The 20,720-nt window shown below is 51.4% G+C and overlaps 2 protein-coding genes across 2 annotated transcripts; one reads left to right on the forward strand and one right to left on the reverse strand.

The window, feature by feature from the left end:
• Positions 1–584: 584 nt before the first annotated feature.
• On the reverse strand, positions 585–1,951 carry FAM43A (family with sequence similarity 43 member A). The gene has a single exon (XM_083849147.1). The coding sequence runs from the start codon at positions 1,808–1,810 to the stop codon at positions 719–721; it is 1,092 nt and encodes a 363-aa protein (XP_083705273.1). The 5' UTR covers positions 1,811–1,951; the 3' UTR covers positions 585–718.
• A 4,890-nt stretch (positions 1,952–6,841) lies between these two features.
• On the forward strand, positions 6,842–18,903 carry LSG1 (large 60S subunit nuclear export GTPase 1). The gene is made up of 14 exons (XM_083849119.1): positions 6,842–6,996; positions 7,098–7,215; positions 7,386–7,506; positions 7,869–7,955; positions 8,921–9,007; positions 11,092–11,152; positions 11,805–11,981; positions 13,258–13,671; positions 13,962–14,063; positions 14,891–15,034; positions 15,359–15,482; positions 16,042–16,121; positions 16,718–16,891; positions 18,255–18,903. The coding sequence occupies exons 1-14, from the start codon at positions 6,922–6,924 to the stop codon at positions 18,432–18,434; spliced, it is 1,944 nt and encodes a 647-aa protein (XP_083705245.1). The 5' UTR covers positions 6,842–6,921; the 3' UTR covers positions 18,435–18,903.
• Positions 18,904–20,720: the final 1,817 nt, after the last annotated feature.

Consider the following 20,720-nt stretch of genomic DNA (forward strand, 5'->3'; position numbering starts at 1 on the left):
AGCAAAAGATCTAGAGCATTGAGACCGGGGACGGGACCGGGGCCCAAAAAAAAAAAGGGTCTAAATTAAAAATAATAATAAAAAAAAAATTCACAACAGTGCAAACCTCTCGGACACGACAGCACGATGGAGTGACTTTAATGTAGAAAACGGCGCCCCCCGCCCCCCCCCCCCTCGGATGTGAGATTTCTGACTGTAAACAAGGCGCAACACCTCCCTCCCTCCCTCCCTCCCTCCCTCCCCGGGGAAAGCTATTCCAGGAATTTGGCAGATCTTCAAGGGCTGAGCCGGAGGTAAACAGCCCGCAGCCACCTCCCGTCCTCGGGCCGCGGCAGCCCCCGGCCCCCGGTCCCGGGACGCGGCGGCGCCGCAGGGACCCGCTGCGCTCCCGGAGGGGCCCCGGGGAGACGCGGGGGGACCCGGTGCGCTCCCGGAGGGGCCCCGGGGGGGATCCGCAGCGGCCATGCACACCCGAGGGTGGGCCGCGCGGTGCCGCCGGAGGGGTCCCGGTGCTCCCCGGTGCAGCCACGGGCTGCGGCAGGGGGACGCCGTGCGCTGGCCGCGGAGGGGATCCGGTGCTCCCGGGGGGGGCTCGGGGGCACCTCGGCGTCCCGGGGGCGGTCCGGCGGAGCCCCGCGCTCCCGGCAGGGGCCGTGCGCTGCCGGGGGGGCCGCCGGTGCCCCGGGCCGAGCCGTGCGCCCCCGGCGCCGCCGTGCGCTCAGCCGCTCTCCGGGTCGCCGGGGGGCGACTGCTCGGCGCCGTTGCAGGCCGGGGCGGCGCCGTCGGGGCCGTTGCTCTCCAGGGAGGACTCGCTGCCCGTGCTCTCCCCGGAGAGCAGCCGCCGGACGCGGAGGTCGGCGCGCAGCGAGCGCAGGTCGTTGCCCAGGCTGAGCTCGCCCAGGTCGCGCAGGAGCTGGCCCAGCTCCGGGGCCTCGCCGCGGCCGGCGCCGGAGCGCAGCAGCTCGCCCTCGGGCTCGCCCAGCGCCTCCAGGATGTCCTCGCAGTCCTCGCAGTGCATGGCCCGCTCCTCCTGCTCCTCGCCCAGCAGGTCCTCGGTGATGGAGCCCAGCTTGGGCGCGCTGCGGCTCCGCTCCACCGGCGGCTTGTAGCAGCACTGCCCGTTGAGCAGCTTGCGCAGCGGCACCAGCGGGATGCTCTGCTCGCCCACCAGCTGCTGCTGCTGGTGCCGCGCGTCGTCCCGCTTCTTCAGGCGGCGGAACTCGGCCAGCGCCGTGGCCGAGGTCTGGTAGAGCAGCAGGGCCATGGCCTTCGCCTTCTCGGGCTTGGAGACCAGCACGGCGTGGCAGCGCAGCATCACCGCCTTGTGCTTCAGCTCGTGGCGGTAGATCCAGGCGAAGACGCGCGGCAGGCGCGGGTCAGCCACGCAGTAGGTGACGCGGTGCAGCAGGTAGAGGTGGCCGGGCCGCCGCAGCCCCTTGTCCTCGGCGTGGGCCATGCGGATGCCCTGCGCGCTGATGGTCAGCTTCATCTTGGTGCCCTGCCGGCCGGCCTCGCTCTTGCTCCAGATCTTGCAGACGGCCAGGTCGGTGCAGCCCTCGCCCTTGGACTGGATGGTGGTGGCGTTGCCCAGGTAGAGCACGGTGTACGTGGGATCCTCGCTGGTCACGCGGAATTTCCGCCGCTTGGAGCGGAACATGCTGCCCACGCGGTGCAGGGCGCTCTCGGGGCACGCTCGAGCCAGCGAGGTGAGCGCCGAGTAGTGCACGCTCACCGCGTAGCCCTTGGCCTTGCCCTGCCGCCTCGCCTCGCCGGCGCCCAGCTCCACCTTGCTCCGCTTCCAGGGCAGCATCGCCCCGCCGAGCCTCGGCTACGCGCCGCGCCGCCGGCTCGGGCCGAGGGGGCTCATGCCACGGCGGGGGCGGCCGGGCTGCCCGCCCGCCTCACATCCTCGCGGGACCGCGGCCGGAGATATAGGGCGGGCGCCGGCGCTCCGCGGGCGCGGAGAGGGGAGGCCCCGCGCACCGAGGGCGGAGCGCCCGCTGCCCGCGGCCCGCGGAGCCGCCGCCGCCGCCGCCGCCGCTCCGCTCCGCTCTGCGCCGCCGCCGCTGCTCTGCGGCCCCGGCCCCGGCCCCGGCACCGCCACCGAGGGGCGGGCAGGGGGCGGTGTCAGCCCCGCCGCGCCGCCCCGCAGCGCCCCGGCCCCGCCGCCGGGCAGCGCGGAGCCGCAGGGCAGCGGGGGGCTGCGGCGAGGGGAGCACCCCCCCCCCGGTGCAGCAGGGAGACCAGAAGCTTCCTGCAGCTTTCTGCTACGGGCGCTCGGGCACGTTCCCCTAACGGAGAGCTTCAGAAAGGCGGCCCCCGGCTGCTCGCCGCAGCTCCCCGCAGCGCTGTCCTGCCCTGTGCGCAGCGAGTCCCGAGCCGCTTTCTCGGGGTGTCCAGAAGTGCTCGACGGAACGGCAGCGAATACTTATTAATGCGGTAAAACAGGCAAAAGTGCGCTTAAATCGCCTGACAAACCGTTTGCAGAGTTTGGATGGATTAGAACAAATTGTCGTTATTATTATTGCGTTGTGCCACCTAGCAGACTGCCCGGGAACTGCAGGTAACCGCAGCGGCCGGGGCCCGACTGCTCGGAGCCCGGCTGCCCCCGGCTGCTGCACCCCGAAACCAGCCCCGCACCGGGGGCAGCGCTGCAGACGCGGTCCCCAGGGGCCCAGCCCGGGCTGGCGGCGGGGACCCATGACCGCATCTGTTTCCAGAGGCGCTGCTGGGTGTGTGTCTGCAACACACGGCGTTTCCTGTCTCTGGCGGGTCTAGCGCAGCACTTTTGCAGCGCTAGAAAGCCTGTCGCTGGCTCTGGAAAGTGCAGGCTTCATTTTTCGTCCTGGGCGTAAAGCCCTGCACCCTCTGAAATGCTGTAATGGGCTCAGCACACGTGCGTGGGGTGGCACTTCCATCCCGTGCTGCCTTCTTGGGGTGCAGGTTTCGGTGTCGCCCCTCACGGAGCCCGACGGGTGCCGCAGCCGGGGAGCAGCACCCAGCGCAGCTGCCTATGGGCCAGCCGAAAGTGCAGCTGCAGGGAAGGCGCCTTGTGGTTTAAACCCTGCCCAAGGATGGAAATTGTCTCAGCTCGGCACCTAACTGTACTTTCTCACCGTTTGGTGTGCCAGATCATTGCAGCCTTCCATGCTTCGTTAGTGGGCCTGATTAGCATCAGGACCATCTCTGTCTGCTTCGGTTTGGGGCTGACCCCTCCTAGCCCCAAGCTGGGGGCTGTGTTGCGGTGTTTCTAGCCCAAGGCTGGGTGGTGCTGCTGCTGGGTGTCTGCATGAAGTCTGGCAGCACAGAGAGGCTCAGTTATGTCTGAGACACCAGCCCTAAGCATGGGGATGCTCCCGTGGATGTCTGCGTTTCATTGCCAGGAGGGGAACCTGAGGCACAGCACGGCAGCGGCCAGCCCTGCAGGGCCGGGACAAGCACAAGGCTCCCTGCGAGGACGGCAGGACCCGAGCTCTGCAGGGCATGCACGCCGGGGGCTTATCTACACAGCCCTGTAGCCTGGGGGGGAGCAAAGCAGCCAGCTCTCCATTTACGTTACACACCAGCAGCTACCGAGCATCACCTGCCTCTGTGCGCCCGCCCGGCGAGCTTTTCCGCGAGCTTTTCCACGGCGTGGGAAAGTCTGGCAGATACAATCTCTCCCGAGCAGCCCGGCCTTCCCTGCTCGCAGCCTGCGCTGCAGCGCTGTGCCTGGCCCTTGGCAGCGCTCCCCCTTCCTGCCCTGCTCCACCCTCCTCCTCCTCGCTCTGCGGGATGAGGCCCAGGGCTGCACCCCACTGCCGGCTGTGGGCTCGGGGTGTGCTGCCCACCACCCCTGCTGGGGAACGTTCTGCCTGCCCCGCTGGTGCTTCCCGGATGGGTGACACCCTGCGGGGAGCAGCCCCAGCACCGGGGTGGGTTTTGCACCCCGCAGCCGGAGCTGGCAGAGGTCTGCATGGCTGGGGAGGGCAGCGGGAAGAGGATGCCACTTCTGCCCGAGCAGCCTGCCAATGGGGGAAAGTGGATGTGATGAGGCCGAAATAATTCATGGGGTTGTATCAATTTTGTCAGCATGTGAACACACCCTAGATAGCAGCAGATCTCATCTTGCTGCAGCAGCCGAAGTGACACAGTCAAAGTGAAACGTTTCAAACCGGCATTTCAGTATTTTCCAAAACAAAGCATTTCAGAGGCTCTGTAACTGTGATAAGTGGCGGAGCTTCAACCCTTTGTTCCCAAGTGGGACAGAGGAAACGTTGAAATGTCAGGATTTCCCATGAAAATGAAAGCCTGAGCAGAGCCCAGGCTCCACAGGGCAGGACGGGTGCTGTGTCCCCTGCCCCAGCGCTGCTCCTCCAGCTCTTGCCTGCTGCGCGGTGCTGGGGCAGCCCGAGATGGGCTGGGCAGCGGGTGGTGTGAGGCACACCCCTGCTGTCAAGGAAAAGGGTCATTAATGGCCTTTAATTGACACCTCCTGCTACCCTGCGTGGGTGCCATAGGGCATCAGCGCCCCATCCTGATGGGCCAGGACTTGGAAGGAGCAATGCCAGGAGGGTGTGAGGAGCGTGGGGTGCCCACGCGTTGACGGCCCCGGCTCCCCCTCGGCACACCGAGGGATGCTGCCGGCACAGCTCGGGGTGCCGCAGCCTGGGTGCCAGGGATGTGCCTCTGGGCAGGGCAGCTGAGGCCACGGCGGTCGCGGCGCACCTCCGCCACCGCGGTTGTTTTTCAGACACCGAGGGCGGGCACACCCCGCTTCCTGCACAGGCGGCCCCGGCGCTTCCTGCGCCCGCTGCTATAATTAGAAGGGCAGCAGGGGGCCAAGTCCCCAGGAGGTGCTCACAGACCGTGCCAAGCACCCGACCTCCTGCTGTGCCAGCAGCCGAGGGGCAGAGGTGGCGTTGGGGCGGTGTCCTCTGCCCGATGTCCCAGTGCCACGAGGGCAGCCCCTGCCCGTGGAGAGGGGAGCGGGCAGCCATGGGGCAGCGGGGCTGAGCCCGGGTCGAGCCAGTGCATGGGGAGCTGGAGAAATCCCCTTCCTGCTCCGATGCACGTGGCCCTGCCTGATTAACCTTCCCCCACCCCAACAGGCAGGAAGGTGATTTTATCTTCGTGTGGCTGGTGGAATAAGTGGAGTCTGAAAAACTTGCCGGAGGGCACCAGCAGGGTTGGTGCCTTTCCAGGGCTCAGCCTGCTCCTGGAGAGGAGTGAGCCCACTCCCAAAAGACCAGGCTCCCCATCTTCCTGGGGATCCCAGGCGGAGGATGGATGCAGCCTGCCCTGTGGCATGTCGTGGTGGCCCTTCTGCCAGGCCCAGGGCTCCTTTGGCACCTCTGTCCCACGTGTGAGGACAGCCTGGCGCTGCTGCTGGCTCTGCGTACCACTTTGTCCCCTCCCTGGCCAGCCCCGTCCCAACTGCTCTCCAGACCATGGGTGAATACATGGTGCCCTCCTGCACGGCGGGAGCCCTGCTGCTCTTCAGGCCCATCTCCCTGCCGTGCTGACACGTGTCTGACTGCAGCTGCAAACAAGGGGACTCAGGCAGATGTAACTTTGCACAGAGCAGAACGGTCTGTGTGTCCTTTCAGGGGTGCCTTGGGGGGTAGGGGGGGGGTTCTTAGTATATCTGCTTGTCAGGCTTGAGCCGGTAATACCGCTGAATCAAGCATTGTGAAACTGCATGAATAATGAATAGCCATCACATGAATATTTCAGAGACACAGTCCTGAGATCTCCCAGTGCTGCCTTAAAGGAAAATGGAGGAAAAGTTGTCCAGAAAGAACAATGTTTCCTCTAGGCAAAATGCACTGGCACTGCTGGCTTTTGAAAATGGGCTGCTGCTACTAAATAATTCTCAGGATTTGCATGAAAAACTGGAGCAATGGTTTCGCTCCAAGGCAGAAGAAGTTGGGAGGGAAGCCAGCCTTTTTGGCACAAGCAGATGATTACCCCGCAGTGGAAGGGGAGCAGACTTCTCCTTTGTCTATCCAGAGTTTTTTGTGAGAAGTCCCACCAGCTGTGGCTGCCCTCCAGCCAGCCAGGCGCTCTGTGAACATGGTGCAGAGGAGCTTGGTGAGCCCCTGGTGGTGCAGCCAAGCGGGGCTCTGCCGCTGGAGGCCTCGTGCCCATCTCCTCCGTCCTGTCCCGAGCTCTCAGCCCCTAATGTATGTGCATGGGTACCGAGGCCACCTCTACGCAGCTCCTGCATCTTCTCCTAGAAGACATTTACTCTTCCTCAGTAGATGTCTTCTAGGAGAAGCATATTGCCAGGTGAGGTACAACCAGAAGAAACCCATCTGGCTCAGGTAGGCGCAGCACAGTGACGGGTGGGCTGGGGGACGCTGCAGTTAAAAATAGGGAATTAAGGACCTAGCTGAGACTTGGATGTCTCTGTCACTTGGGTCACCGAGTCTGTGTCTCCCTCAGCACTGCTCTGCTCAGAGTAACCCTTGCTAATGCACACTGCCGAAGGCTTCAGGTGGGTGTGTGGAAGAAGGCTGGATGAAAGCTGGAGTCGTTGGCTTGGCCCTCTGCAAAGCCTGCCGCGGGTCCTTGGCATCCCCTGAGGCACCAGGGCCACCGTGTGCCCTGCGTGGGGTGGTTTTGGGGGAAAAAACGAGGGGAAAGAGGCTTCCGAGGGGGCTGCGGGCATCCCACCGAGGCCCTCTTCCTTTGCACACAGGGACGGCCGGCGGGGCAGGGCAGCGAGCAGCGGCCGCGGGGCCGGGCCGGGCACACGGCGGGGACAAGGGGGACCCGGGGGGGGACAAGGGGAACCCAGGGCGGGGACAAGGGGGGCCCAGGGCGGCCACAGGGCACCGCCCGGAACCTTTCCTCCCCGGAACGCCGCAGCGGGGCCGCGGCGGAGCGGCGGCTGCGGGGAGCTCCGGTTCCTGGGGCGGCCGGTTCCGGGCGGGCCGCATGGGGAGGAAGCGGGGCGCGGGGCTGGGCCGCTGCCTGCAGCGGGGCGCGGGGCGCCGCGGGGCCGCCTCATGGGTAGGGCGGCGGGGCCGGGGCGGGGGGACCGGGTCCGTATGGCGGGGGGGGGACGGGTCGGTCCGGGCTGACGGCTTTTGCCTCTTGTCTCGTCCCGGCAGCGGCACGCCAGCGAGGTGGGCGACGAGGCTGGCCCCGAGCAGCGGTCGGCGGTGGAGCAGAGCCCGCTGGAGGAGTTCCTGGCCACGGCCGAGCTGGCCGGCACCCGCTTCGTGGCCGGTGAGGGGCTGGCAGCGGGCTGGGGGGTCCCGCGGCTGGGGCTGTGGGGCTGGGGCTGTGGGTGCGGGCTGGGGAAGGGGTCCTGGGGCAGAGGGGGTGGGCAGCGGGGGTGCTGCCAGCCGCACCCAGGCTCTGTGTGACTGCCTCTGTCTCTCCCTCCCGTCCCTCAGAGCGGCTGAACATCCAGTTCGTGTCAGCCCAGACCCGCACCGGCCTCCTCACGGCCCAGGAGGCCCAGCACGTCCGGCAGCTGCATGAGGAGAACCGGCAGTTCCTGCGCATCCCGCGGAGGTGGGTGCTGCCAGGCCGGGACGGGGTCCTGCTGTGGTGGGGGGCTCGGGTGTCATCGTCCGTCAGCCTGGGGACGGGACGCTGCTTCGTCACTGCCCCGGTTTGGGGGATGCCGTGACCTCCCCTTCACAAACCTGTGCTAGTGCGCAGGTGCCTGCCTGCCATGCGGGTGCTGCCAGCCCCAGCACGTCTATCCTGGTTACATGGGTTTTCTGCTCAAAGCTGGGCATTGCTGGAGCTGGTGCATCAAGGCAGGAGGCTGTCCCCACCCAGCAAACCTTTCCTGAGCTCTCTGCATGGTGGACAGAGAGATGAATCCCCTGCCTTAAACACCTTGTAATTCTTAGTTGCATTTATTGCAGGCCGTATTGGGATAGGACAACCAGTGCAGAGGACTTGAAGCAAGCTGAGAGAGAGAGCTTTCTCGAATGGAGGCGACAGCTTGCCCAGTGAGTATGCACTTGTGTGTGTGTGGTATATAGCTGGTCAGATTTGGAGCTGCAGAAAGAGGTGGGTTGTATTTATCATTATTGGACATCTAAAATTAACCTCTTCTCAGTGGCTCCTTGTACTTGTTCTAGAAGGTTGGACATCCCAGTCACAGTACAGACACACCTTTGTGGTGAGCTCCACGTAGTTCTACTGTGCGTGCACAGTCTTGTACTGCTTACAGCCAAAATTCTTGCAGTGCTTACCCATAGCTGCTGTTCCTCAATCTCCAAACTGTGTTATCTGGGTTATTAAAAGTACTGCATTCAGCCTTGCCCCTGTGATTCCCTAATGTTCACGACAGAGTGTGTTGCGCTCTTGACTTTGGAGTGATGAATGTCATCTAAGAGCAGCAGTGCTGCCCTGAGAGTATGGTGCTGCCAGCTCTGTCTACAGCAGATTGTGCTGGTCCTGTGCTGCCTCTGCTGGCCTGGCGAGTTAGGTTGTATCTGCATGCACACAGTGAGCCTGCTTTGCCCTGAGCAAAGTCGCTCAGGCTCTGCTAATAGTGAGTTAAAGATTGTATAGAGCTATTTCAAGTATTGTCCTGAAATACGTTATTTTCTCAAGGTGATACTTGGTTGAGTAATAACTGCTGGCATTTGGAATAACTTCCCAGGTTTGTTACTGCAGCTCTGAAATTTCACGGGAAGTCTTTTGACGAGTTCTTGCCCTTTTCATTATTTAGCATTTCCCTGTTGGTACAGTCAGGAGCCGTTGTGTTCCTGTTGAATCAGTGCCACTGACGTGACTTTACCTGGGTGCCTCATCTATTTGCAAAACTAGCAGGAACAGTACCTGCATTTGAGTCTGATTTTGATAGCTCTCTCTGTAACTAAAGTCTCATGGGCCTAAGGAAGAGCCAGTGGCGTGCTTTTTGCCTGACGTGGGCCAAATGTGATGTCTTTACTCTATTTTACCATAGCCTTGAGGAAGAAAAAAAGTTAATTCTAACCCCATTTGAACGGAACTTGGAGTTTTGGCGTCAACTTTGGAGAGTCATTGAAAGAAGGTAAAAAAAATAAATTACTGCCTGCTTTTTAAAAGTAATGTTTAATGTTTTTTCCTGAATTGAAGCTTTTGAGCCACGTATCAAGTGTCTGAGCACTGGAAAAGCAATTACAGTAGGTAATGTTCTGTTATCAGCACTGAAGAGATTTTGTTTTGAAGCGATCAAAAGGTGACGTCAGGAAGAGCAGCTGATAGTGCACGCTAGCTCTCAGCATGGCAATTCTGCAGATAGTTCACTGTGAATCTCCAGTGATTCTTCAGATGCTGCTGCTTGTGGCTTCTTCCAGTAACTCTGTGTGGGAGGCATCTTTTAAGAATGTTTCTTTGAGGTCTTATGCCAAGATTAACCCTTGCCCCTATCTCTTAACCACACAGTTGTATCCTGACTTCCAGGGGTGGGAGAGAAGGGAGAAAAACGAAGTAGCATTTGGAAAGAAAGAGCCTCTTGGTCTTTGGCTTCTTGTCGTGCAGAGAAATTGCAGCAGTGCACAAAAGACAGCAGCCTGTCATATCACAGAAATAGCTTTGTTTGCTCTGCAGAGCTGTAATACAATAGGAGCGCTATTTCCTAAGTTAATCTGACTGGGGCATTTAATTTCAGTAGTAATTAATTTTGAGCATCTCTTCTGATTTTCTTAAAATTGAAAAATACTTCATCAGTGAGGTCATGGTGAGCTGATCCTTTCACAGAAGTGTCTTTGTGCTGGGCGCTACCAGGGCTTTGAGTTTGTGAGGGCTGGGTCAGGAGCATCTGCTACAGCATATCGTGATGTGCCCTGTAAGTGTGTGTTTTGAGGCTGGAATGTGTTATTAATGCTTTTTGGCTCTTCTTGCAGCTCCTTATTTCAGGTAGGGCGAGTATACTCTTAGAACCTAATGGGAAAGTCATCCAGTCCCTTCCTTTGCCAGTTAGATTTGATTCATTGTCAGCCTTTTCTCATCACTGTTTCAAGCTAGTTCCCAGCAGTGTCATTCAATAACTTTTCTGTTATCCTATTGCAGTACATGGTGTCATTTGTCTTTCAAATTGATCTTTGAATTTCTGTAAATGTTCAGTACTTTGTACCCATGTGACTTACGTGATGACTTCCTTGGGGTTTCTTATTTATTTATTTTTAAACAACTGCCTTGTGAGACTTGAAATTCCTCCGTTCAACCTGTAGTGTTCTGAAGCTGTCTGGAGCTAACAGAAATCAACAAATAGAATCATCAAACAAATAAAATCAGCATCTGCTAACCAGTATTTTAAATCATGTAACTGGAGAAGTTCTAGTGGAAGATGATGTAGTTATATTTTCCTACCCTTTTGAAAAAAGAAACATGAATGCTCATATCTGAAGCCATTGCATTTAATTTGCACGTAGAACTGATGAGTCTTTGTCATGTATGTGGTGGCAACCTGGTGGCTGGATTTCTTTAAAGCAGACTTACAAGGCATTTCTTACTTGGAGGAACAACGTGTTTTATTGATGTGTAAGACTCTTCTTCCACTGTTCTACGCTTTCTGTGATGCAAAGAGTACAAAAGAAATTTCAAAGATACCTGACAGCAAATGCTCAGTATCTGCAGGTCATTTGTGGGAGATTGTACATCTTCCCCCATGCAAAGGGGACAACAGTGTTCTGGAATATCTTACTGTGTAGGAAAACCACCTCTTCTTCTTTGTAGAACATTGCTGTAGTTTGGGGCTGAGGACAGACAGAGACAAAGCTATGTTACCACAGTTCTCAGTAACATTCTAAGTGATAGAATACCTGTAGTCTTGTTCTTGTCTGCCGACCATTTCCAAAGGGTAGATGGCCAAACATGCATACCTGCTTTCCCTTTGCTTACTGTGCAGGAGAATTAGCTGAGTAAGACAGGCAGAAGTATTGCACAGCAATGCTGCCTTGTGGCATAAATGTGGCTCTCTTAGGGCATGTGGAATGCTAAGGTGCTTTGTTAATTCAGTGAAGGTACGTAATAGGATAATACAAATAAAATAGGTAAAATTCATTAAAAAAACAAAAGTGAGTAAAGTGTTGTTGCTTTTTTGTGGCAGTGTAAGAAGGAATATTTCATGGGGCTTCTTTTTATTTATTGCAGCGACGTTGTAGTCCAGATTGTGGATGCTCGAAACCCCCTTCTGTTTAGATGCCAAGATCTGGTAAGTAAACTACCTTCTTGACTGCTTTCATTTTTATTTCTGAGAGTGTATTCACGTGATTTATTTTCTTTTAGTACATTAAGCCACATATCTTGAAGCTGTTCTGCTGTTGTGTTTAACTGGATACCTTACTATTCAAGAATTCTGGCATTACATTATTCTTAAGTGCTTTTTGATATTTCACGCAAAACATAGTTCATTTAGAGACAGTTCTGCTGGCGTTATATTGCAGATATGTTTCTGCTCCTCACTGTGCTCTGGAAGTGTCCACACTTAACTATCCATTTTTATTCCATCATGCAGCGCAGTCAGTGCATTCATCATTGCATTGCGTCAATGCAATATGAAATTGCTCAAACGGTCGGTCTTAGGAGTTCTTGCCGTGAGGTGCTGGTTAATGTCTTGCCATCAATCTAAGCAGACAAGACGTTTGCACGCGTGGCCAGAAACAACCTGTATTGCGGTGGTTGCATGCTCCCATTTGTGCCTGTAGCTGTCTGCTCAGCAGCAGATCTATCTAGCCCAAGGGATGGTAAGCTTAGCTACGCTCGCATGGGGCTGGATGTGACAACTCGCCTTGCTGCTTTTATATCGCCTTGTGGGAGGAGTCCAGACCAGAGTAAGAACTACTTTTTTCTCTTATTTTCTTCAGGAAAGTTATGTTAAGGAGGTCAGCAGTGACAAGGAGAACATGATCCTTATAAACAAAGCTGATTTGCTGAGTGAAGAGCAGCGGGCTGCTTGGGCACAGTTCTTTGAGAAAGAGGGCGTAAAAGTGGTGTTCTGGTCAGCTTTGGCAGAGTGCAGACGGCTATCTGGAGAAGAAAAGGTACTGTAAATGGCCAGTTCAAACTGGGTGTGTGCTGGCTGCCTCTGTAACTTTTTTTGCTGTTACGCTTGTGATATACTTGAGTTCCTTTCTAGGAAAGAAAGGCAGAGTCTTTGTCTTATGGAAAGATTTCTCTACGGACCTGTGTGGTTATAACACAGCATTTTAATAACTGATTCAGAGACAAAAGCGAGGAAAGTACAATGGTGAATGAAGTGGTACGCCTTTCAGTCACTGTTCATAGCGCTTGCAATTTCAAAGTTAATGAAACGGTAAAGAATACTGAAGTAGAATGTGAATTTGTTCCTTGAGCTTACTGATGAATAGCTACAGAAACAGTCCTTGTATGTCTGTCCGTAAACAATAACTCAGGTGAGCTGGAATCCTTTCCAAGAGGGATGCTGTGAGGGATGTGGTTATCTATACAGAGGATTTTTCTCTCCTGCTGAGCGGTGGTGTTTCTTTGAGAACCTAAAGTAACTGAGAAACCTTTCTTGCTCAGTGGAACAAAATGTGTTGCTGCCTCAAGTTATATGTTATCAATAAATTCCACTTTCAGGGTTTGCTAGGCTCATCTGTTAGAGCCATTGCCATTCAGCTATGGAATATCCATTATCTTCTTTCAAAAATATGTAGTTTGTTCAGCTGGTTCACAGTTCTTGGATAAAATGTTTTTATAGATTGATGTAAAATGTGTTGGCCCTCTTGTCTTTTTTTGAAAAAAAGGTCAAAAATACTACCCTTATGAAAAAGGTCTTTATGTTTAAATGTGAACTGCTTGCAGGGAAGAAATGTAACGGTTTAGACTAAAAATGAGACAGCTAGAAATTACTGTATTTTTACATTTAGATATGAAACAGAACGTTTTTGTGTTCTGGACATTTGGAAATTTTTTCATTCCTATTACCAGGAACATTTGACAAATTAAAAAAAATATATATATTTGCTGGGCTCTGCTGCTGCTATGTGTAAGGATGAAATGTGAGCATGTGCACGTTCACAACTGTGGTCCTGGAGAGAGAAACCTCTAATACCTTCACAATGAAGCGAACAATACGACCAGGAGTATTTTTTTTCAGTCTCCTAAAGTGGGTTAGTTTTTTCTAAATCTTTCTTAAGACCCCTAAAAAAAAACCTGTGAGACATTAGGAGTGGATTGTCAGTTCTTGGGATCTGGATAATGAAAAGATAGTCAATGGCACTGCAAGAAATACAGTAAAGTGCAAGACTGTTGGTACCATCTTTAAATTTCACCTATGAAAAACTGTTCACACAGGAACTAGGTACTGAAGATGTAGCGGAGGACCTGAGTGATTCTGAGGAGGAAAGCTCCAGTCCAGAAGAAGATGACACAGCAGACAATAGTGTAGAAAGCACATCCACAGGCAGTGCTTTGCAAAGCCAAGTTCTGGTTAGTGATGATGACACTAGCGACGAATATGAAGACTGTGAAGATGATGAAGAGGATGCCTGGCAAACGTGTTCTGAAGATGAAAGTGGGGACAAAGTGAATGGTATTGCCCCAAAGAGGATAGAAAGAACTGATGGTACTGCAGTGCAACATGTGCAGGAGCAGAACCGGCACATCAGGAACTTCAGCCATCTGGTACAGAGAAATGAACTGCTGGAGATCTTCAAAACCATGCACAATAGACCAAGGGTGAAGGATGGTGAAGTAAATGTTGGACTGGTGAGTTGGACCTTGTGCTTAAAATGGAACTTGCTAAATCTAAGTTTTAATTCCATACACCTCCCATGGGAAACGTTCATCCTGCAGCCTGGCTTTGTGTAAGGATAAAAAACTAGCAAGCACAAATCACTAAGGGTTTTGTGGAAATATTAATTCTAAAGTGTCGGAACTCAGTATTTACTGCTGACCTGATTTTTCAATACTACTTATTAAAGTGCTGTTGTCAGAGCTCTGCTGGTATTCTGGCATGACCCTGCCTAATATCCTTGTTACCATTCTACTTTATCTAGGTGGGTTACCCTAACGTAGGCAAGAGTTCAACCATCAACACAATCCTTGGAAATAAGAAGGTGTCAGTGTCTGCTACACCAGGACGTACGAAACACTTTCAGGTATTGTTGACGAAGAGCTTTGCTTTATTTATTTTGTTCCCTGGTAGAAGAGAACTTCCTCATGAAATAGCTGCAGCTATGTGGGCTCTCTGAGAGCTGTCTGCCAACCTGAACTCTGCCCAGCAGCATTTACGTTGGAGAGAGTGGGCTCAATGTATATCATTTTGAAACTTTAGTCCTTGCTTCCAAACTCTTGTTATGCATTGAGAATCTTTCAAGAGGGATGCTGTGCAGTGGAATATTTTTCCCATGTCTTAATTTAATCTAGGTAGCTTGGCCCTTCTTTTTTCAACTCTGGCCTTGAGGAGAGAACCTTTGAAAATTAAGTGCTCCTCTGAGTAGCTGAAGGTCGTGCTTCAAACCAACCTTCTTGTCCACAGTCATTGCTATGAATAAGTCTAGTTATGCTGCCTCTTTCATGTTGATCAAGTTCATAATTTTGAGTTGGCAGCTCCAGAGCTACAGTGAACATTGTGGCGTTTGTACTTCTGCAGCCTCCTGCCTATTTCAAAAGGTCCAACAGACCTGAAAGATTTCTGGAGCTCTTTCTCCTGACAGGCAGTGATGCAACAGATGAGAGAGCTGAAGATCTTGCTGCCCCCATCTGGACACCTTATTTATGAACCCTGGAAGTGTTGCTGTCTTTGACTTTTTTTTTTTTTTTTTAATTCACTGGCTGGGGCCAGCAGGGCAGATATCTGTGTTAGTAACATTTTGTCTTATTCTCATTTGCATCTCTATTTCATCAGTGCATTTGATCTCTTGTTCCTTTTTCCTCCATGGACACTGTCTCGCCTTGGTGAACTCCTTGGTTATTTATTGTGTAGACCTTGTATGTGGAGCCTGGCCTGTGCCTCTGTGACTGTCCTGGTCTGGTGATGCCATCTTTCATCTCCACCAAAGCAGAGATGATTTGCTCTGGAATTCTGCCTATAGACCAGATGAGGGACCATGTCCCCCCCATTTCTTTAATATCCTTTGCATGGGGTTTGTGAGGGTGGCTGCAAGTGTTGGATCTGGAATATGGGATGTAGCATGTTCCAGCCCTGCTAGGCATTTGTGTGGTCATACTTTGAGAGCATACAGGATAAGACAGCCCTGCTGGGTTTGTTGTTCCCTGTCTCATTTCAAGTCTATCCTGTTAGCAGACTTGCATTGTTTTTCTGACAACAACAAAAAAATTTTTTGTGTTGTGACAAAGTCCAAAACCATTTCTAACATGTGCGCTTGGAGTGACATGGGCAAGATTACTTGTGTAGCTGAAAATCACAAGGTGGTTTCCTTCACTAGCTTACGTTTGCCAGCATATCCCACGAAACATTTTGGAAGCAACCTATGGAATAAGTATCATAAGGCCAAGGGAAGATGAGGATCCAGATAGAAAGCCAACAGCTGAGGAGCTGCTAACAGCATACGGACGTAAGTGATGATAGCTTTAAAACCTTTACTATGTGCCTGGTCCTGAACATGGCCTTAGGAGAAGAGATGTAGTGTTTTTATTAAGGAGGTTCATGAAATGTCCTGCCAGTCTGCGTAGTACACTGCTGTATCCTTGAAGCTACCAGTTGTTCTGTGGCACTCTCATCCTTATTGATACCTCCCATCAACTGTGTCTTGAATTAGGCTGTGAAGAATGCAGTGAAGGTTTATCTCCCTTGTCTGATTCTTTGATGCAGTTAATCTTTGGTTTTAAAAAGAAATTTAAAAAACAAAAGGTTTTCTGGTGGTAGGGAGATGTCAGCTCACATCATTCTTGTCAGGTTAGGATGCTTCTGCATTTCTTCTGCAGTCAGAAGAATTCCCCTTTCCTCCATGCTTTCCCCAACGGAAGCCTCTTTCTGAGGGAGTGGGTGTTTTTTTTTTTTTTTTTGTTTTGTTTTGTTTTTAAGGAAAGATATAAATGTGCAGTTAGGCAGACGAGAAGAATGTGTTAATTCTCTTGTACTGACATGGAATGTACTTCTGATTTGTCTTCCAGATATGAGAGGCTTTATGACAGCCCATGGACAGCCAGACCAGCCAAGATCAGCTAGATATGTGTTAAAAGACTATGTCAATGTAAGTTCTTTCTACATCTGGGTTTTCTTTCCTGATAAGAGGTGAACTGAAGGTTTCACTGGAGCATGAAGAACAACAATAAAGTGAATTCTTTTTCTTTGGATAAAATCGCTGTACATTAAAATACTCCTTAAATTACACTATTTTTATGTTTTAAATAAATGGAATCATCATCTCTCTAAAAGAGGCAGCAGGTATTCTGGAATTAAAACCATTTTGTTTAGTTGGGTCAATATTTGGCACAAAGGACTGCCGTTCTGAGTGTTGTAGTATTACATGCTTCTACAGCACCTCTTGGCAACATATCGCTGAGTATTTCTTAATAGGATGTTCCAGTACTCCTCTGAGAGTTTTGTACTGCATTGTTTGAAGCTGAATGTTGCATCTGAGAGTGATGTTTTGAAGTGGGACGGTGCTTTAACTTAAGAGTTGAAGCAGGGTTTTGCCTGGGAAGAGAGACCAGGTGTACTGATAGTCTGCTAGTGTGAGGCCCTGATCTTCTGGGGGCCTTTCTTAGCTTTGGAGTTGTTCTTTTTCCTCTCTGGGGGTCTCTCTAACGTTTTTTTGATAACAACTCAACACCGCTGTTTTCACAGGGGAAGCTGTTATATTGCCATCCACCTCCTGGCATTGACCCAAACGATTTTCAGCACCAGCATCAAAGATGCCCAGACAGCAGAACTGTCCAGGCCAGCAGACAGGTGAAGCCTGAGAAGAATACCAAAGCAAAACAAATTGAAAACGTGGTGGACAAAGCATTTTTCCACCAGGTAATTCTGGGGGAAATTTTAAAGGAATTTTTACAGCGGCACTGGTGTGTCATAGTTACTGGAAAAAATAGCTTCGAGGGTGGAGGGCTGCTGGGTTGAGTTAATGGTGTTAGAAGCTATGAGATCTGCACCTAATTTCTACCCAGGAGCTCTGTGTTCTTTTTATTATCTCATAAGTCACTGGGAATGTCGTAGGTGACTGAAAGATAAGCTAATAAGGAGCACATAAGTTGATTTTAAACTGTCAGCAGGGTGACCCTTGTCATTATGAGCCTAACATCAATCTTGAGCAAACAGGAGAATGACTGGAAAGAAAGACAAAGGAAAAAGGTGGTATGACAGCAACCGACCAGGAGTGTGGTTTGGGACTGACAGGTCCTTCAAACTAGCTTTACTTCTTGAGATCACATATTTAGAGGGGGCTATAATAACCATCTTTAAGACAATTGGTTTAGTACTGTGAGGTTATTTTGATTCAGAACTTAAAATAAGAAGAAAAGAATAGAACATAGAAACTGATTTGAAATCTAGTTGAGAAGTCTCAAAATGAAGTGGAAAATGAGAATTTCTCTTAACTTATATGCTTCTTGTTAGGTCCCACAGGGATCTATTTTGCCCCTAAACTACTGAAAAGAAATATTAATGACTTGTAGTGAAATGTCAGATGCATAACTGATGAAGTCTGCACACCTGACAGAGATCAGAATGGAGTGTTTAGCAGTGAAGTAAATGTGTCACAGCGTGATCCATTCAGCTTGAGTAGCTGGGTATGAACAGTATTTGTTTCAGCACAGCTAAAGATAGTCATGTATTTTGAAACCAAGAACTCAGACCCTTTTCAAAAACAGCAAGCTGTTTCAGAGAGCTATGACCTGAAAAGAATTTTTGGGATTACCAGACTCTTCCTCTGGCTGCCCAAAGTGCTGGCACGTCTGGCTGTGAGCCCCAGCAGTGCTACCCACACTCCAGACTCAAGCAAGTTATTTTAGGTTCTGGCTTTCACAGACGCCAGATTTGTTTGCAGAGACAATGTGTTGTGTGCAAAGCAGAGACTGTGAGAATCAGTCCTAGCGCCACAGCTAATGTCTGTCGAAGTTCAGTGTCTTGTAAACACTCTGCCTCTGCTTGCAGTGGTGAGCACTGAGGACCTGGCTCAGTGAGGCACGGCTGCAGGCAGAACTGGAAAGTACTGGCAGACTTTACTCAGCTGCACAGCTTGACCTTTCCTGCAGCCCTGGAGCTGGGGACTGAGCATGTCTTGTAGAGTTTGAGCTTGCCTGTGTCTGGTTTTATTAACATGTCACAGTTCCTTGTGATTCAATATCTTCTCATCAGTCACTGATCGCTATGTCTTCCTTTCCAGGAGAATGTTCGTGCCCTGATGAAAGGCGTCCGGGCTACAATGGGGTACCGGCCTGGCAGTGGCCTCGTGTCTGTGCCTACAGCCAATTCTGGGAATGTGGTGGGAAAGCCCTGGAAAAAACACGGGAACAGGAACAAGAAGGAGAAAGTTCGCAGGATCACTAAGCATCTGGAGGCTTAGCTGTGCCACTGGTATCTGGCTTTCCCAAGGCAGGGTCTGCACTGTCCTGAAGGCATGAACTAAGTGGGCATCACTAGCTCACCTGCGAGCTCTGTGCTGGTTGGCCTTGATAAGAATGGGCTCTGATACTCAGAGCTCATCCTTTCTGAGAACAAAAGAGACCTGGCCATTCGTGTTATCTGGAAGTCAGCCCGGACATTTGACTGCTGCTGAGAAGTCCTTTCAGTGGTAGAAGATAGGTGCAGAAGTGTTTTTTCCTTCCACAAAGGATGTATTTTGTAACTGTTGGGATCAAAGCTAGCCCTGTAAAACTGACAAAAATCTTTAAACAGTTGAATCTTAATGAGTGATGTTTATTACACTGAGACACTATTGTTCATCTCCCGTTTTTGTAAGCTTGTTTGTTGATTTGACAGAATACTTCAGTGTGTTGAAAAATTACTTGAAAAGAATCTTTATTGCCTTCTTCCTTTTCTGCTCTGTGAGCCCTATTCTGTGAAATCCTGCACTGAAACCACTTCCTATCTCCCAGCCTAAGGCAGAGCAGAGCACGGAATGCCATGCGAGGAAAATGCTACTTCTGTGTCCTTCACACTGAGCTGGTATCAGTTGTGTTCCTGTGTGACTTCCCACTGGTATTTTAAAACATCAGTTCCACGTGGCTGGCAAAAAAAAAATGGTGCTCATTTGTCCTAAAACATGTTTAGGATTTTACTTCATATGTTGTCATGTTCTGTCTTGCTGCTCTATTATACATTGATCTAGTCTCAGAAATGTTGTAATAGGTCTTAGTGCATACATTAGTATTTGATCCTAAAAAACCTGCTTGCTTGGGGTCAGATGTGAGATTTACTTCTCAGTTGCCCTGCTGAGAAAATTTGTGTGTACGTGGTCAGTGCTTTTCATTTCTAGTCCAGCATGGGAAGTAATGATAGGACTGGAGACACAAAGTCAGTTTCTGTTTTGCTTTTAGGTGGTGAAGCGCAGTGACAGATGTGGACGCTGGTCTCTGATACTAAAAAGAGAATGCTGTCCTGTAATTTTGTACTTTCCAGGCCTTAAGCGTGGATGGAAATACGAAAACAATTGCTGAGCAGAGCCACAGCAGATGTGGGGCATGCAAACAACTGCTGTGGCCTTTGGGACCCTTTGTGTGCTTGTCTTGTACAATTTTGCTGCGCTGTGCATGCAGAGGGTCCCCTGACAGCAGCTCCCGTTTTCCCCTGAGTCACCTTGGCTCCTGTTTTCCCAAGTCCCTGCTCTGAAGTTCTTAACAGAATCATTGGAGGGGAGGATATTTCCCTGTCAAATGTAAAACTAAAGCATAATTACACGGAACAAATACAGTCAGTGGTATTTTGAGTCAATGTCCCATAAAGGAAACTGGCTTCTCAGAAGAGGCTGTTTTGTCTTGCTGTCCTGGAGAAGAAGTTTTTTGCCTTTGTTTCCTGAAGAGAATGTGCCTTCACCAAACTGGTCACTTACCAGACTTCTCCACCCTCCTCATAGGGATGGTTTGTGCTTGTCCTACTACTATGCTAGGGACCTCATAGCTCAGAAACACTTCTTTCTTTTTGTTTTGTCTTAAGCTATTACTTGTCAAATTACCTGCCAAACTGAATTTGGGGTACCCTCTATATTTTTTTTTCTATTTCTTTTCTTTCAAAGCATTTTGAATTCTTAGTTGATGTTGCACCTACCAGAATTGGGGATTGGACTAGATGATCTTTCAAGGTCCCTTCCAATCCCTAGCATTCTGTGATTCTGTGAATTTTCAATATCATTCTCATCCTTTTCCTGCCATGTGGGTAGGGTTAGGTCTCTCGTGAGCCTCCTTGGTGGGCAGGCCCTTCCAAAGCCTGCTGCTTTGGACAATTCTGCTTGTTGCTCACAGAAACCCTTGGCCACGAGACTTGCTGAACCCCTGTGCTGTTTGCATGAGTGAATGGAGGACAGTGTAAATATGACTGAGTAAGTAATGTTTGCTCAAGTTTGTTACGTGCAGACTGCTGCTTGTGCTAAAAGACTTGCCTCTATAGAAGGACGACCATAAAAAAAAAAGAGTTCTGGGCCCAAAAGCTTATTAATATTTATGCTGCTATTGAGCAGTGGGCAAACTAAATAATAGGCAAGGACTGTGGTTAAATTAATGCCTTAATGCTTTCCTGTGGTGGTTTGGTCTGTTGCTGAACCGCATCCGCCCTGCCCTACCCTTGCTGGGGAATGCCAGGCTGGCCGTGTTGACAGCTCAGCACAGCAGCCACGAGCAGCTGTGAGGCGTGAGGC

The sequence above is a fragment of the Anser anser genome (genome assembly GCF_964211835.1).
Source record: "Anser anser genome assembly, chromosome: 9".
Lineage (NCBI taxonomy): Eukaryota > Metazoa > Chordata > Aves > Anseriformes > Anatidae > Anser > Anser anser.